The sequence below is a fragment of the Salmo salar genome, chromosome ssa06 (assembly GCF_905237065.1).
Source record: "Salmo salar chromosome ssa06, Ssal_v3.1, whole genome shotgun sequence".
NCBI classification, from domain to species: domain Eukaryota; kingdom Metazoa; phylum Chordata; class Actinopteri; order Salmoniformes; family Salmonidae; genus Salmo; species Salmo salar.
Window position 1 is genome coordinate 74605280 of NC_059447.1, and position 15248 is coordinate 74620527.

The 15248-nt window shown below is 41.3% G+C and overlaps 1 protein-coding gene across 3 annotated transcripts; it reads right to left on the reverse strand.

The window, feature by feature from the left end:
- Positions 1-463: 463 nt before the first annotated feature.
- LOC100194698 (uncharacterized) lies at positions 464-13145 on the reverse strand. 3 transcript variants are annotated; one of them, XM_014205726.2, is made up of 10 exons: positions 12923-13145; positions 10255-10334; positions 9777-9893; positions 7098-7144; positions 6520-6597; positions 6178-6318; positions 4061-4165; positions 3892-3960; positions 1978-2028; positions 470-1783 (listed from the first exon to the last, which is right to left on the reverse strand). In XM_014205726.2, the coding sequence occupies exons 1-10, from the start codon at positions 13018-13020 to the stop codon at positions 1682-1684; spliced, it is 888 nt and encodes a 295-aa protein (XP_014061201.1). In that variant the 5' UTR covers positions 13021-13145; the 3' UTR covers positions 470-1681.
- Between the last annotated feature and the right edge of the window lie 2103 nt (positions 13146-15248).

Genomic DNA, 15248 nt, shown 5'->3' on the forward strand with positions numbered 1-15248 from the left:
AACACACCTCCCGGCTGTGTAAGGGCTATTTGACCAAGAAGGAGAGTGATGGTGCTGCATCAGATGACCTGGCCTCCACAATCACCCGACCTCAACCCAATTGATATGGTTTGGGATGAGTTGGACCGCAGAGTGAAGGAAAAGCAGCTCAGAACTCCAAGTCTATTGGAAAAGTGTTCCTCATGAAGCTGGTTGAGAGAATGCCAAGAGTGTGCAAAGCTGTCAAGGCAAAGACTGGCTACTTTGAATAATTTGAAATATAAAATGATTTGTTTAACACGTTTTTAGTTGTTACATGATTCTGTGTTATTTCATAGTTTATGGCTTCTATTATTCTACAATGTAGAAAATATTGTAGTGTCCAAACTTTTGACTGGTACTGTACATCAAACTGTGTGGAACGTAGGTCTTCAGATAGGTTTTCCTTTTTGTGTTTGACAAAAAGCAATATCAGTACTGAGACTTAACAGAGAATTATAGATGTCTTTATTACTGTCCATTCTCTCAGACCAAATAAAAAGTGCACTGTTCCACCTGAAAGAAGCTTGATATGCAGGCTGACTGCCCCCCCCCCCCCAACATCAAAGGGGGCTCAGTTCATCACTACTAGGAAAAGTTGCACAATGCTATAGAACTACACACAATGACATGCAGTTCTGCTAGTTGACAGCAGGAGGGCACACTAGTATACACCAACAAGGGTACAACTTCAACACGAGTCACTTCTAAACTCCAGCCTGTTATTTAAGTGTGACACTGCTCTGGCAAGAGGGCAATTCATTTTCTTAGTCCCCCTCCCTTTGCTCTGCATTAAAAAATTATATCTATTTTTCTCTTTTTACACAAGCAGAATTAGGAAGTCACGTCACATTGGCAGGTAAACCAAAACATTTGTAAAGATTATATTTGTTGAGAACACCCTCATGAATAATACAGAATAAGATTCTATGGAGAAAAGAATAAAGCCAACTTTGGATACTGCATTTCCCATATGCTTTCTGGTCCTGTCTTGATTGTCTAACTTTGATGTTTATCAATAAGACATTTTTCCTGGCTGTTTTGGATATGAAACAATTCATTGCCATCACTCAGGCTAGAATTCTTTAGTTTACAACAACCATTTATGATATTGGAAGTAATGGACATTTCCTTTCTAAACCCTTTAAGACGTTTTCAAGTTGGAAGCCAAGCAAAGACGATGGAAATAAGCTTACAACATCATAAGTAATATTTAAATACTCATTTCTAGATTAGTCACATGTGCTAAACCTATAGAATAATTAATTACAACTGTACAAATCATGCAGTGTTTATGCATTAGTAGAATGCCTCTGCCCTACTGAGGTTACTCACCACTAAACAGGAAATGTACAGGCTCTATCCTCCATGAAGAGGTACGACTGTAGATCCACATCCTAACTAGGGTTTGGCAATATTAATACAAGAGCAACTGATAACGTCATAATAGAATTCAACATAACATTCGGAATGAACAGGGTACACGTACTCTTCTACAGATTCTCTATACGCCTACACATTGCAGCTTAAGTTAACTTGTAACTAACTAATACTGTAACTATAAGAACCTGGACATTGTTTTTGTGCAATGTGAGATGAGTGGGGGGAGGGGGGGGGTGGCATGCCATGTGCCCCTGTGGTGATATGTTCCCCCGGTGTAGTCTCACTTCAGGTCCCCCTCATCCCCCTGGATGGTCTTCTTGATGCGCAGTAGCATGGTAGTCTGCCATTGGTCCAGACGAGAGATGGAATCAAACTCTTTAATCTGAGGAAGGGAATAAGATGAAGTCTAAGAACCTGTTCAAATAAAGAAATCCACCCCCCCCCCCCCCATTAAAGAATTGCATACTGAATGACTAATCATGAAAGACATGTACTGAAGACCTGACTTTCACTAATTCAATTATAAGCAACGACAAAGGAGCTAGCCTGGTGAATCAATCCAAAATGAAGACTTACTGCTTCAGTGAAAGCTTCACAGTTCTGTTCCTCATGAGCATCCAGGAGTTTCTGTAAAACAGTGATTTAAGGTTGTCATGTGGCTTCCACAAAATGGCTGCCATGCACCAGAGTTAGGTGGTACACATTGGTAGTGGATGACATACGTCATACTATGCAAGTGCGTTGCGATCTATTATGCTGTAACTTCAATCCGTTACCCTGACCAACACCATAATGCAGTGCTCCTCAACTGGAAGCCCACAGGTACGTTTATTTGGCCCCCTACTCATTCAAGGGTTTTTCTTGAAATTGTACTATTTTCTACATGGTAGAATAACTGAAATAACACATGGAATCATGCAGTAGCCCAAAAAAAAAGTTTAATCAAAATGTATTTTATATTTGAGATTCTTCAAAGTAGCCACCCTTTGCCTTGACAGTTTTGCCCACGCTTGGCATTCTCTCAACCAGCTTCACCTGGAATGTTTTTCCAACAGTCTTGAAGGAGTTCCCACATATGCTGAGCACTTGTTGGCTGCTTTTCCTTAACTCTGCCGTCCAACTCATAGCAAACCATCTCAATTGCCGTGAGTTTGGGCGATTGTGGATGCCAGGTCATCTGATGCAGCACTCTCCTTCTTGGTCAAATAGCCCGTACACAGCCTGGAGGTGTGTTGGGTCATTGTCCTGTTGAAAAACAAATTATAGTCCCACTAAGCGTAAACCAGATGGGATGGTGTATTGCTGCAGAATTCTGTGGTAGCCATGCTGGTTAAGTGTGCCTTGAATTCTAAATAAAATCACAGACAGTGTCACCAGCAAAGCACCATCACACCACCACCTCCATGCTTCACGGTGAGAACCACACATGTGGAGATCATTCGTTCACCTACTCTGCGTCACAAAGACACGGCCGTTGGAATCAAAAATCGCAAATTTGGACTCATCAGACCAAAGGACAGATTTCCACCAGTCTAATGTCAATTGCTCGTATTTCTTAGCCCAAGCAAGTCTCTTCTTCTTATTGGTGTCCTTTAGTAGTGGTTTCTTTTCAGCAATTCAACCATGAAGGCCTGATTCATGCAGTCTCCTCTGAACAGTTGATGTTGAGATGTCTGTTACTTGAACTCTGAAGCTTTCTTTTGGGCTGCAATTTCTGAGGTTGGTAACTAATGAACCTATCCTCTGCAGCAGAGGTAACTCTGGGTCTTCCTTTCCTGTGACGTCCTCATGAGAGCCAGTTTCATCATAGCGCTTGATCGTTTTTGCAACAGCACTTGAAGAAACTTTCAAAGTTCTTAATATTGACTGACCTTCATGTCTCAAAGTAATGATGGACTATTGTTTCGCTTTGCTTATTTGAGCTGTTCTTGCCATAATATGGACTTGGTCTTTTACCAAATAGGGCCATCTTCTGTATACCACCCCATACCTTGTCATAACACAACTGATTGGCTCAAACGCATTAAGGAAAGAAATTACACAAAGTAATTGAAATGCATTCCAGGTGACTACCTCATGAAGCTGGTTGAGAGAATGTCAAGTGTGCAAAGCTGTAATCAAGGCAAAGGGTGGCTACTTTGAAGAATCTCAAATATAAAATATATTTTGATTTACACCGTTTTGGTTACTACATGATTCCATGTGTGTTATTTCATAGTTTTGATGTCTTCACTATTATTATACAATGTAGAAAATAGTCAAATTAAAGAAAAACCCTGGAATGAGTAGGTGTCCAAACTTTTGACTGGTACTGTATGTGACCATATACTAATGTAAGCAAGGTTTGAAATGAGGTTTGAGTCAAATATCTGACCCCCTGACTATCTGTTTAAGAAAAACGATCTGCCCGCGGCTGAATCTAGTTGATGATCCCTGACAAAAGGGATACAATTAACAAATAGAAGGCTTTCGACGGAGTCACCGACCTACCTTCAACAGTTTGCACTCTCTTGAGTCTGAAAAAGCTGGGAACATCTCCTCGTACTTCTCCACAGCAAGCTGCAGAAATTAATGATCAGTCAGATTACTGCTTTATTTAATGAGAAAAGGACTGAACCCTCTGGTCTAGTGGACATGATGCTGCTAATTGCTAACTGACCTTAGCGTTGAGTTCATCCACAATGAAGTGACACAGAGAAGCTTTGAAGAAGTACTCTTTGGCGCTGTATTTCAGCAGGGGGTTATCCATGGTGCTGGATCCCACCTGGAGAGAGAGACGCACAATGTTGATTCACTGTGTTCATCAATTTAAAATTGGGAAACCACTAATATACAAATCAGTTTCTATTCACACTAGAGGTCGACCAATTAATCGGAATGGCCGATTTCAAGTTATAACAATCCGTAATCTTTTTTTTTTTAAATATTTTTTTAAACACCTTTATTTAACTAGACAAATCAGATTAAGAACACATTCTTATTTTCAATGACGGCCTATGAACCCGGGGTTAACTGCCTTGTTCGGGGGAATTCGTTTTTGCAACCTTCCGGTTACTAGTCCAACGCTCTAACCACCTGCCTTACATTGCACTCCACGAGGAGCCTGCATGGCAGGTTGACTACCTGTTACGTGAGGGCAGCAAGAAGCCAAGGTAAGTTGCTAGCTAGCATTAAACTTATCTTATAAAAAACTATCAATCTTAACATAATCACTAGTTAACTACACATGGTTGATGATATTACTAGTTTATCTAACGTGTCCTGCGTTGCATATAATCGATGCGGTGCCTGTTAATTTCTCATCGAATCACAGCCTACTTCCACAAACGGGTGTTGATTTAACAAGCGCATTTGCGAAAAAAGCACTGTCGTTGCACCAATGTACCTAACCATAAACATCAATGCCTTTCTTTAAAATCAATACACAAGCATATATTTTTAAACCTACATATTTAGTTAATATTGCCTGCTAACATGAATTTGTGTCACTTCTCTAGCGTTCCGTGCAAGCAGTCAGGGTATATACAGCAGTGGGCCGCCTGGCTCATTGCGAACTGTGTGAAGTCCATTTATTCCTAACAAAGGCCGTAATTAATTTGCCAGAATTGTACATAATTATGACATAACATTGAAGGTTGTGCAATGTAACAGGAATATTTAGACTTAGGGATGCCACCCGTTACATAAAATACAGAACAGTTCCGTATTTCACTGAAATAATAAACGTTTCGTTTTGGAAATTATAGTTTCCGGATTCAACCATATTAATGACCAAAGGCTCGTATTTCTGTGTGTTATTATATTATAATTAAGTCTATGATTTGATATTTGATAGAGCAGTCTGACTGAGCGATGGTAGGCAGCAGCAGGCTCATAAGCATTCATTCAAACAGCACCTTCGTGCATTTTCCCAGCTGCTCTTCGCAATTCTTCAAGCATTGCGCTGTTTATGACTTCAAGCTATCAACTCCCAAGATTAGGCTGGTGTAACCGATGTGAAATGGCTAGCTAGTTAGCGGGTGCGCGCTAATAGCATTTCAAACATCACTCGCTCAGAGACTTGAAGTAGTTGTTCCCCTTGTGCTACATGGGTAACGCTGCTTCGAGGGTGGCTGTTGTCGATGTGTTCCTAGTTCAAGCCCAGGTAGGAGCGAGGAGAGGGACGGAAGCTATTCTGTTACACTGGCAATACTAAAGTGCCTATAAGAACATCCAATAGTCAAAGGTATATGAAATACAAATCGTATAGGGAGAAATAGTCCTATAATAATTACAGCCTAAAACATCTTACCTGGGAATATTGAAGACTCATGTTAAAAGGAACCACCAGCTTTCATATGTTCTCATGTTCTGAGCAAGGAACTTAAACGTTAGCTTTTTTACATGGCACATATTGCACTTTTACCTTCTTCTCCAACACTTTGTTTTTGCATTATTTTAACCAAATTGAACATGTTTCATTATTTATTTGAGGCTAAATTGATAGCATTTATGTATTATATTAAGTTAAAATAAGTGATCATTCAGTATTGTTGTAATTGTCATTATTACAAATAAATTAATTAAAAATGTAAAAAAATATATATAATCAAAAAAATAAAATGCAAAAAAATAAATACATTTAAGTAAAAAATAAAAACCGGCCGATTAATCGGTATCACCTTTTTTTTTTGGCCCTCCAATAATCGGTATCGGCGTTGAAGAATCATAATCGGCCGACCTCTAGTTCAGACACACATGCGCACACACAAGAATGCATGCAGAGGTGGGACACACCTGTTCGTAGATCTCGATGGCCTTGGCGTATTGTTCCAATTGAGCAGCGTAGGCCCCCACCTTCAGCAGACACTTGTTGGCAGAACTGTTGGACTCCTCTCCTTTGTAGTAGTCTGCTGCCTGCTCATAGTGGGCGATGGCCTAGAGCAGGACCAAAACAGTTTGAGTAAAGATCCAGAAATTGCAAAGCAATTGTATTTCTAATGTACACTTTTTTTTTATCACCAATAAGGAAATGAAACTGAATTTGGTCAACTATTCCAAATAATGTATTTTACTCTTGCTATACACAGATTAACACCTTTTTAGTCCATATACTATATTAGTCCATATACAACGTACCTTCTCTATATCCACCAGTTCTGACTCGTAGATCTCTGCGATGGTGATGTGGTGTTTGGCTGCGATGGTGAACCTTCCCTGGACGAGCAAAACACAGGACAGGAATCAATACGGGAGCCAGGAGTTTTACCTTACTAATGTGGCCAGACAAGGAAATACTCTGGGTCCTGATCATTAAGTGGACAGAGGCGAGAAATCATCACTAAATGACGTTACGGAGAAGAGCCACTCCAGTCATAAATACAGCTGTAAGTATACAGACAGATAGCCAAGTCCTTTAACTTAACCTGCATCACAATACAAATGTTTCAGTTGAAATGGCCTTGAGACATTGAGTGTCCACGCCGTACTAATGATACAGAGAGCGAGAGGGGAGCGTCCTCAAGGGGACCAGGCTACACTATAGGCAGGGTGCTAGTGAGAGAACAGCATTGGAAGTAAAGAGGAGAACCGGCATTATCAGAACATTTTTACAACTACGGCTAAAAGGATCAATCCTGACAAGAAAATCATCTGTGATGACAATGCATTATCTGGTTCTGGCCCAGCATGTCCCTGTCTCTGAGAGTCTGTCTTACCATGTCTGTGTATATATCAACGGCTGCATTTAAGCACTTGATAGCCTCTATTGGCAGCATTAAAGGAAGAGGGCAGAGTTAGACTGGTAGAGAAAGTTTCAGATAGAGCAGGTTAGATACATATTACAACAGTCAAAATGTTCACATCCAAAAGGAGAGTTCTGGAAAAAAGTGAAAGCACAATAAATTAATTAGCATTACGATTATTTTGTCACCTCTGAGCATCCATTTCGTTTTCTTAGTTTAGGTCAGAGTATGTGAGCAGAGTGAGGTGCAGAGTGAGGTGCAGAGCGAGGTGCAGAGCGAGGTGCAGAGCGAGGTGCAGAGCGAGGTGCAGAGCGAGGTGCAGAGCGAGGTGCAGAGCGAGGTGCAGAGCGAGGAGCAGAGCGAGGAGCAGAGCGAGGAGCAGAGCGAGGTACAGAGCGAGGTACAGAGCGTGGCCAATTTGACTGGAGCACGGCGCAAGATTGCCAAAGGCTGGAGCGTTGGCCTTCTCTCCCGTTCCAAATCCGCTCACTTCACCAGCTCAGGGCATGTCCGGCCCAGCATGCATTATGTGCTGTTGCTATAGCCCCTTGCTTTAGCTACTGTCATGGAGTTCACTAAATATTTTCATAAAGAAACTGATAAAACACACAGGTGCTAAATCAAGGTGACTTACAAAGATGAGGACCAAGAGCAAGAGAGGAAGTGTGGTGATGTGTCCACAACTAAAGAATCATTGTGGAATCTGAAAACACATATCCTGAAAACATGATGTTGTATTTACGACATGCTCATGCTAACAGAAAGGAACGAGGTGGGTAGATAACTAAGTGTATCATTGTAGCAAAATATTTATAAAAAAATAAATTAAAAAAATCTGATCTCTTAAAAGTTTTTCATTTTTGTTCTATTATCTAATCAATAGGCCATCATTGATTTTGGCCCAATAGGCCTGGCATATTACCTCTTTCAATTAGCTTCCATTTCGATTGGGTTATTTTGCCTAAAGACCTACCTATAGAAAAAATAAAAACTCTGCATCCCTGTCCAGCCTGGCAAAAGGGTGTTTAGCACACCCAGTGGCTCTTCCAGTGTAGAGAGGATATACTCTGCTGCTGACCTGCTCTCCAGACACCATCGCATGAGTCTGAAGCCACAGACTGGCCGAACTAGTGTTTCTAAAGATGAATTCAAAGGCACTGTAGACTGAGCCTAATAAGGCATTTGTTGTTTAATTTGTATTTAATTCCAAGTCACAGCCTATAGGCGCAATTTATAGACTATGATTTAATACAACAAAATGCTGTTTAAATGCCGGGTGCTTAATGTCTCCGAGTCCCTACCAGCCTAGTGTGTCACACTTGCAAATATTTCTCAATGCATTTCTTTATAGGCTATAGACTTGAAATCATTTGAAAAATATAGCCTAAATAATTTAAGGCTGTCTGGCTCCTGACCTATTTAGAGTGTTTATATGCTGTTTAATATGACATGTAGCCTATTTGAAATGATGAGGGCTTCTTACATTCACTTTTTCATGTTAATAATAATACTTTTCATTCAAATCATAAAGTTTGGTTTCAATACTTCAAAACCAAATGGTAGGTCTAAGTAGTCACAAATTGATGGGTGTTGGTTACATTGTAATGTTAATGAATGGAGAGAATTTGGAGTGGCAGTTTTTTTCTTTCTTCCTGTGAGCGAGGAGCGTTTTTTAGCGGAATGGTTGGAAAGGACTTCCGACCGCTCAACTCTGCTCAAATACTCTGGTTTAGGTTATCATCTGAAAATGTCATAAATCTTATATAATATTCATTGTATTGTACTCCAGGGTTAGTTCAAGGTTACATAACATTCAAATCATAATTTCTCCTTGCATCTGGCTGTGTATTGAATCTAGCTAGGAGGATATATGCTAGGCTACAGTAGGCTATAATTCCGTCGCCACCACTGCTGGTGGCTGAGCAGCAGCCGAGGTTTTATTAATAAATCCACTTCCAGTCAGACAGCATGGCAAACTACCCTCAATAATAACCACCCCAGGGTGGGGACTCCAGCCCCACGGCTCTACAGTATTAATCATACCAAAGGTGGAGAGGGAGCACTGGAGAGCTACTCAATTCTACTCCATCCAATTCAATAGATATTTATTGTATGGTACTCAAGTACAATTGGTTTGCAACATAGCAGGGCTCTATCTCCTCTGATCTAACCCTGGGGTAGATTATGATTGGCCCACGTCAGATACAAACAGACAACCTATACTGGGTGGCCTGATTTCTGACACACTACCAGTGAGACGGGGACATATCACACGTCACTAAGAAATGACTGGAATTGTCCCTGTAGACTTGCTTCTCTGTAGAGCCCAGTCTGCTCCAGTTACAGCTCTAGTGCCTCAACTCCCACTGCTGCCTGTGGATCTGACTGACTCATACCACTGACTTCTATTAGCCCTGAGAAATGAACAGCCAACATCAGATTCACTACATGTTCTTGCTGCTTTCATAAGGGACAAATGTAGAAAATTAAAGTTAAAGCAGGCTGTTTGGGGAGAATTACTGCAGTCAAGTGACTGTGTGGTGTATGTTAATTACTGATTATTTTGACTTTCTTCTGCATGTACTGTATGCATGTTATCATGTTACCCTGCTTGCTGACCACATTGACTGATTGGTTGGTTGTGTGTCTCACCGTTGGGGTCAGACTTCTTGAAGGCGTTTCCTGCATCGATGAAGCTCGTGGCCGAGTCGTGTTTGTTCTGGAGCTGCATGTGGATCCGGGCGGCCTGGCAGAATGCATTACCAGCAGCTGGACAGACAGAATGACACACACAAGTAATAGGAAGCAAATTCATTGGGCCTTCCAAGAATAGCACTGCTCTACTACAGTTGTAATGACTCGCTCCCGCCACAGAGGGCAGCACATTGCCACAGTCTTTCATGTGTATAGGCTACTAGAAATCACAGACATCTAGCCCATCTATAGAGTCAACTGGAAAAAGGACAACTGAGTCTTCCTAAACTGATAGCGTTTAAATAACGTTTCAGTTTTAATTAAAACCTTGGTCAAAGATGCACACACACCTCGGCTCTGACACAATAACTAATGGGCGAATCATTCCATCAAGGTCAACCGTGTTTAGTGTGAAATAGCGCAGACAGAAGTGTACCGTTCCAGTTCTTGGCCATCTTGAACATGTTGGCTGCTCTGCAGTACATTTCACACGCCTCCTCCACTTTATGAGGTCCGCTGTAGAGAGAAAAATACATAGGATTAACAGACCACGACACAATGTGGTGGAAAATATCTGAAAATGCAGTGCTTTCATCAACCAAGCACTTTCTATTGACCAGGCTCTTATGCTGAATAAAGTGAAGACATCAGTCAGCTGACCATGTTGGACAGTGCTGATATAGATTTCTCTCTGATCTACTACCAGACCTGACTCCCTAGGAGTTTCCTCCAGCTGTAGACGAATGATGCTCTGACCAGGATGACATCATTGGGTGCGTTTGACATTGCTGACAACTTTTAATCTACAAATCACCTTGCATCATAAATAACTACTCAATATTATTTGTGGATCAGTCAGCCAGTCTCAATTTATCCATTATACATTACAGTTTTGATGCTCTTGAACACAGCCATTGTCTTCATCATACAGGCACCCTGAGCATACAGTGGAGAAAATATGTTGTGGGTCACTTCTTATACTTAAAGCAACAATGCACTGAGTCATAGTCCCATCTCACACTCTCCTTAGCCTGATCAAAACAGAAATCACTGTCCACACCACAGATACTCTACCCAGTGTCACTGCCTACTCAAATCAATGTCCCCAATCTGACTGAATCCTTCCCAATCACTCACATAGATAGAACACATTGTACACAGCTGGTGATTAGCATCTCATGGGACCAATAACCACACGGTTTCATAGAAACCAGTGTTTTTAAAGGCTTCATCCGTGTTCCTCTGTTGTGTGTAGATTCAATATCAAGCAGGCTACGCCCTACCCTGCGTCCGGCTACGCCCTACCCTGCGTCCGGCTACGCCCTACCCTGCGTCCGGCTACGCCCTACCCTGCGTCCGGCTACGCCCTACCCTGCGTCGGTCCTTATTTGATGCAGCATACCAGACATCCTTATTTGATGCAGCATACCAGACATCCTTATTTGATGCAGCATACCAGACATCCTTATTTGATGCAGCATACCAGACATCCTTATTTGATGCAGCATACCAGACATCCTTATTTGATGCAGCATACCAGACATCCTTATTTGATGCAGCATACCAGACATCCTTATTTGATGTCTGGTATGCTGCAAGTTTGACAGCTGTTCCTGTTGAATAGATCTCTAGCTACATGGCCTAGTTGCAGCCAAAAACAGAGTGTTAAATTACATTCAGTCATTGATCATACCAAATTAAACACTCTCCTGACAATCTACACAGTAACGATGCATTACTGATGCCAAATGGATATAGCTAAAACTGATACGATTGTCATTACAGCATGTTAAATGGTTTTCCACCGATATAGTACAGTAGAAAGACTGTGCCCTGAGGCCAGACATATAGGGATGCTTTTTTCTAATGAGGGTAAGTAAAATGTGTCAGATTGAGACCTCTACCATTACATTGCTTTGCTTTCCCCCTTAGGGGAAAGCAAATCAATTCTAAAAGCTTTAACAAGAGCAAGGTATTGTGTTTCATTTTAAAACAGCATCACATTTTGTAAAAGCAGAATATTTCAGGTCATCCGACACGCTAATTCCATGGGTGAAAGCACATAATTGTTTCGAGACAGACAACATTTGAGAGCCATTTAATTTAATTTAGACGGCAATTGGATGTCTTCCAGGAACTGAATGCAGTAAGTCTTAGTGTATGTACACAACAGTATTCTTCTGTTCACTAATATTGTACGGTACAGACAGGCTACTAAATTGGGGATCCTCCCAAGTCTGGTTGGCTATATGCACCAGAGACTAACCTGACTGTCCTGCATTGCAGTTGCCTTAGAATTGGCAGACATCTACTCCTCTATTGGAATAAATTACTGGCAAATGCATTTATAAATATGTCACACAAAGGTGGCATATAGGATTACACGTATAGATATATACACTCAGAAAGGGTTGGAATAAAAACCAAGACCGAATTGATGTGCTGTATCAAATTACCCTACATTTTTATTTTTTTATTCATTGTGAGTAGGCGTTAAAAAATGCAATTAGAACAATTAAAATGTATGCATGCATGTTGGGCCTTAGCCGTTTTTAGCTAGCTTTCATTGCACAGGCCCAAGAGTCGTGAACAGCTGCTAGGTTGTTTACACACACTTGAAAAGGGATTCATTTATCTGGTTTGTGGTAGACAGTGTCAGTAGCTACACTCATATGATGTGCACAAATCATCCAAAAGATGCATAGGTAGCTAGTTAACATCAGAGCCACTGCCCAAATTCGACAGAGTGCCGTTGTCTGCACATTTCAAGGCTTAGTGTAGCTGACTAGATAGGTCGTTTTAGATAGTGCTAATTAGAAGGCTCAATGGCATTGCTAACTAGCCAACTGGTTAAACTCAGACTTCATGATGATGTAGCTAGCTACTAGCTCGTTATTTTTATTATAAGTGTTTACTACGGCATGCTTAGACTGAGGCATGTACATTTAATAGCTACATGGCCTGGTGCCAATGATTAATCTCTAACGGTAGCTACAAATAATACCCAGAGAGTTTGATTTAGCAAGATATTAGCATGCTTACTGATGATGCGCTAGCTAACGTTAGCCGTATTGGCATCGTTCTTGCTGCTGCAGCGTTCTTACCCAAACATGCCTCCCAAGAACGAGCCAGAAGTTTTCACTTTCTTGTCAGCGTCAGCCATAAGCTGAATCGCTTCCTTCTCTTTCCCCGAGTTGTCCATGTTTTGATTTTAACGGTGCAAATGCTAGCTAAGAGTCAGACAGTACCCGCATCAAGTTCTAGTAATGAAGGATTACCGTCGATGGTTTTATTTAGCGTAGGCGTGTCCTTGCAGTAGCCGCCAAGGGAATCATGGGTTGAGTTTCCATCTAGGCAAAAAACGTTACCCTTAGGAGTAATTAAACTACAACTCCCATCTAAAAAATGAATTCATTAAAGCCCAGACATTTCTGATCGTAGAGTAAAACAAGTTCTTGGACGCAAAATACATTACATAACCAAAAGTATGTGGACACCTTCTCGTCGAACATCTTATTCCAAACATCATGGGTATTAACATGGAGTTGGTCCTCCCTTTGTTGCTATAACAGCCTCCAGTCTTCTGGGAAGGCTTTCCACTAGATATTGGAACATTGCTTCCATTCAGCCACAAGAGCATTAGTGAGGTCAGGCACTGATGTTGGGCGATGAGGCCTGGTACGCAGTTGGCATTCCAATTCATCCCAAAGGTGTTTGATGGAGTTGAGATCAGGGCTCTGTACAGGCCAGTCAAGTTCTTCCACACCGATCTCAACAAACAATTTCTGTGGACCTCGCTTTGTGCACAGGGGCATTGTCATGCTGAAACAGGAAAGGTCCTTCCCCAAACTTTGACCACAAAGTTGGAAGCACAGAATCGTCTAGAATTTCATTGTATGCTGTAGCATTAACATTTCCCTTCACAAGGGGCCTAGCTCGAACCATTAAAAAACAGCCTGCAACCATTATTTCTCCTCCACCAAACTTTACAGTTGGCACTATGCATTGGGGCAGGTAGCGTTCTCCTGGCATCCGCCAAACCCAGATTCGTCCATAGGACTACCAGATGGTGAAGCGTGATCCATCACTCCAGAGAACATATTTACGCTGCTACAGAGTCCAATGGTGGCGAGCTTTAAGCCACTCCAGCCAACGCTTGGCATTGCGCATAGTGATCTTAGGCTTGTGTACGGCTGCTCGGCCATGGAAACCAATTCATGAAGCTCCTGAAGAACAGTTATTGTGTTGATGTTGCTTCCAGAGGCAGTTTGGAACTCATAGTGAGTGTTGCAACAGAGGACAGATTACTTTTATGCGCTTCACTACTAGGCAGTCCCATTCTGTGAGCTTGTGTGTCCTACCACTTCGCAACTGAGACGTTGTTACTCCCAGAAGTTTCCACTTCACAATATCAGCACTTACAGTTGACCGGGCAGCTCCAGCAGGGCAGGAAGTTGATGAACTGACTTGTTAGAAAGGTGGCATCCAATGACAGTGCCACATTGAAAGTCACTGAGCTCTTCAGTAAAACCATTCTACTGCTAATGTTTGTCTATGGAGATTGCTGTGTGCTTTATTTTATACACATCAGCAAAGGGTGTGGCTGAAATAGCCAAATCCACTAATTTGAAGGGGTGTCCACATATGCTATACATACAAAAGTATCTCCTATCATCACACCTAGACATTAAGAGAAGGTTTGAGTCTGTTTCCATCATTGAGCACTAGGTGGCAATAAAATCATGGATAAAACACACTGCACCAAACCACCTGTCAAGAGGAAATGGGCGTGCCGTGCATTGAACTAAAGTTAAAGCTTCTCCATCTGAATTCTGAAAGAACGGGATTGATGAGTGGAAAATGGCAATGTTAGCAGTAGTGCAGATGAAGGGACAAAGCCACATTGGACACCCAGGATTTGATCAAATGTATGCTTCTGTGTGTGGTACTCTGGCTGCGTTTAAACAAATGTGAATAAACTCTGGATAACTGACAGGGTGCGTTGTATTGAAGACGCCGTGAAGCCATCTTGGTACTCCTCCTCCATTGCAAAACATTCTTTTGGAAGCTATATAAATGCATTTATTGTCCACATTTGTTTTTGACGTGTATTCTATTACAGACAACTTAATGCATACTTTATTATATTATGCACGTTCAACATACAAATAAAAACATTTTCCTTAAGTATTTTTTAAATTACTAATGTTACTGTCCCCACTACAAAAAAATAATACTTAAATACATGTTATTTTGTCCTTGAAACATTCAATTGAAATACTGTACAATTCCAGGACTGCTCCTACTGGGGAGAGGCAATATGGCTGATAGGCTTTGAATCCACCTAATACATAGTAGGTAGTCTCAGCAATCCAGGGTTTATACATCATAGGTTTAAAATGTGTATTTTGAACAATCACATTAGATCTT

Bases quoted from the DNA above. Each gene is read 5' to 3' on its own strand.
- LOC100194698 (XM_014205726.2), bottom strand. From the start codon at position 13,020: ATGGACAACTCGGGGAAAGAGAAGGAAGCGATTCAGCTTATGGCTGAC. The intron at 10,335-12,922 runs GTAAGAACGCTG...TTCTCTCTACAG, and splicing joins TTCTTGGGAGGCATGTTTGG to CGGACCTCATAAAGTGGAGG. The intron at 3,961-4,060 runs GTCAGTTAGCAA...TAATTTCTGCAG, and splicing joins TGGATGAACTCAACGCTAAG to CTTGCTGTGGAGAAGTACGA.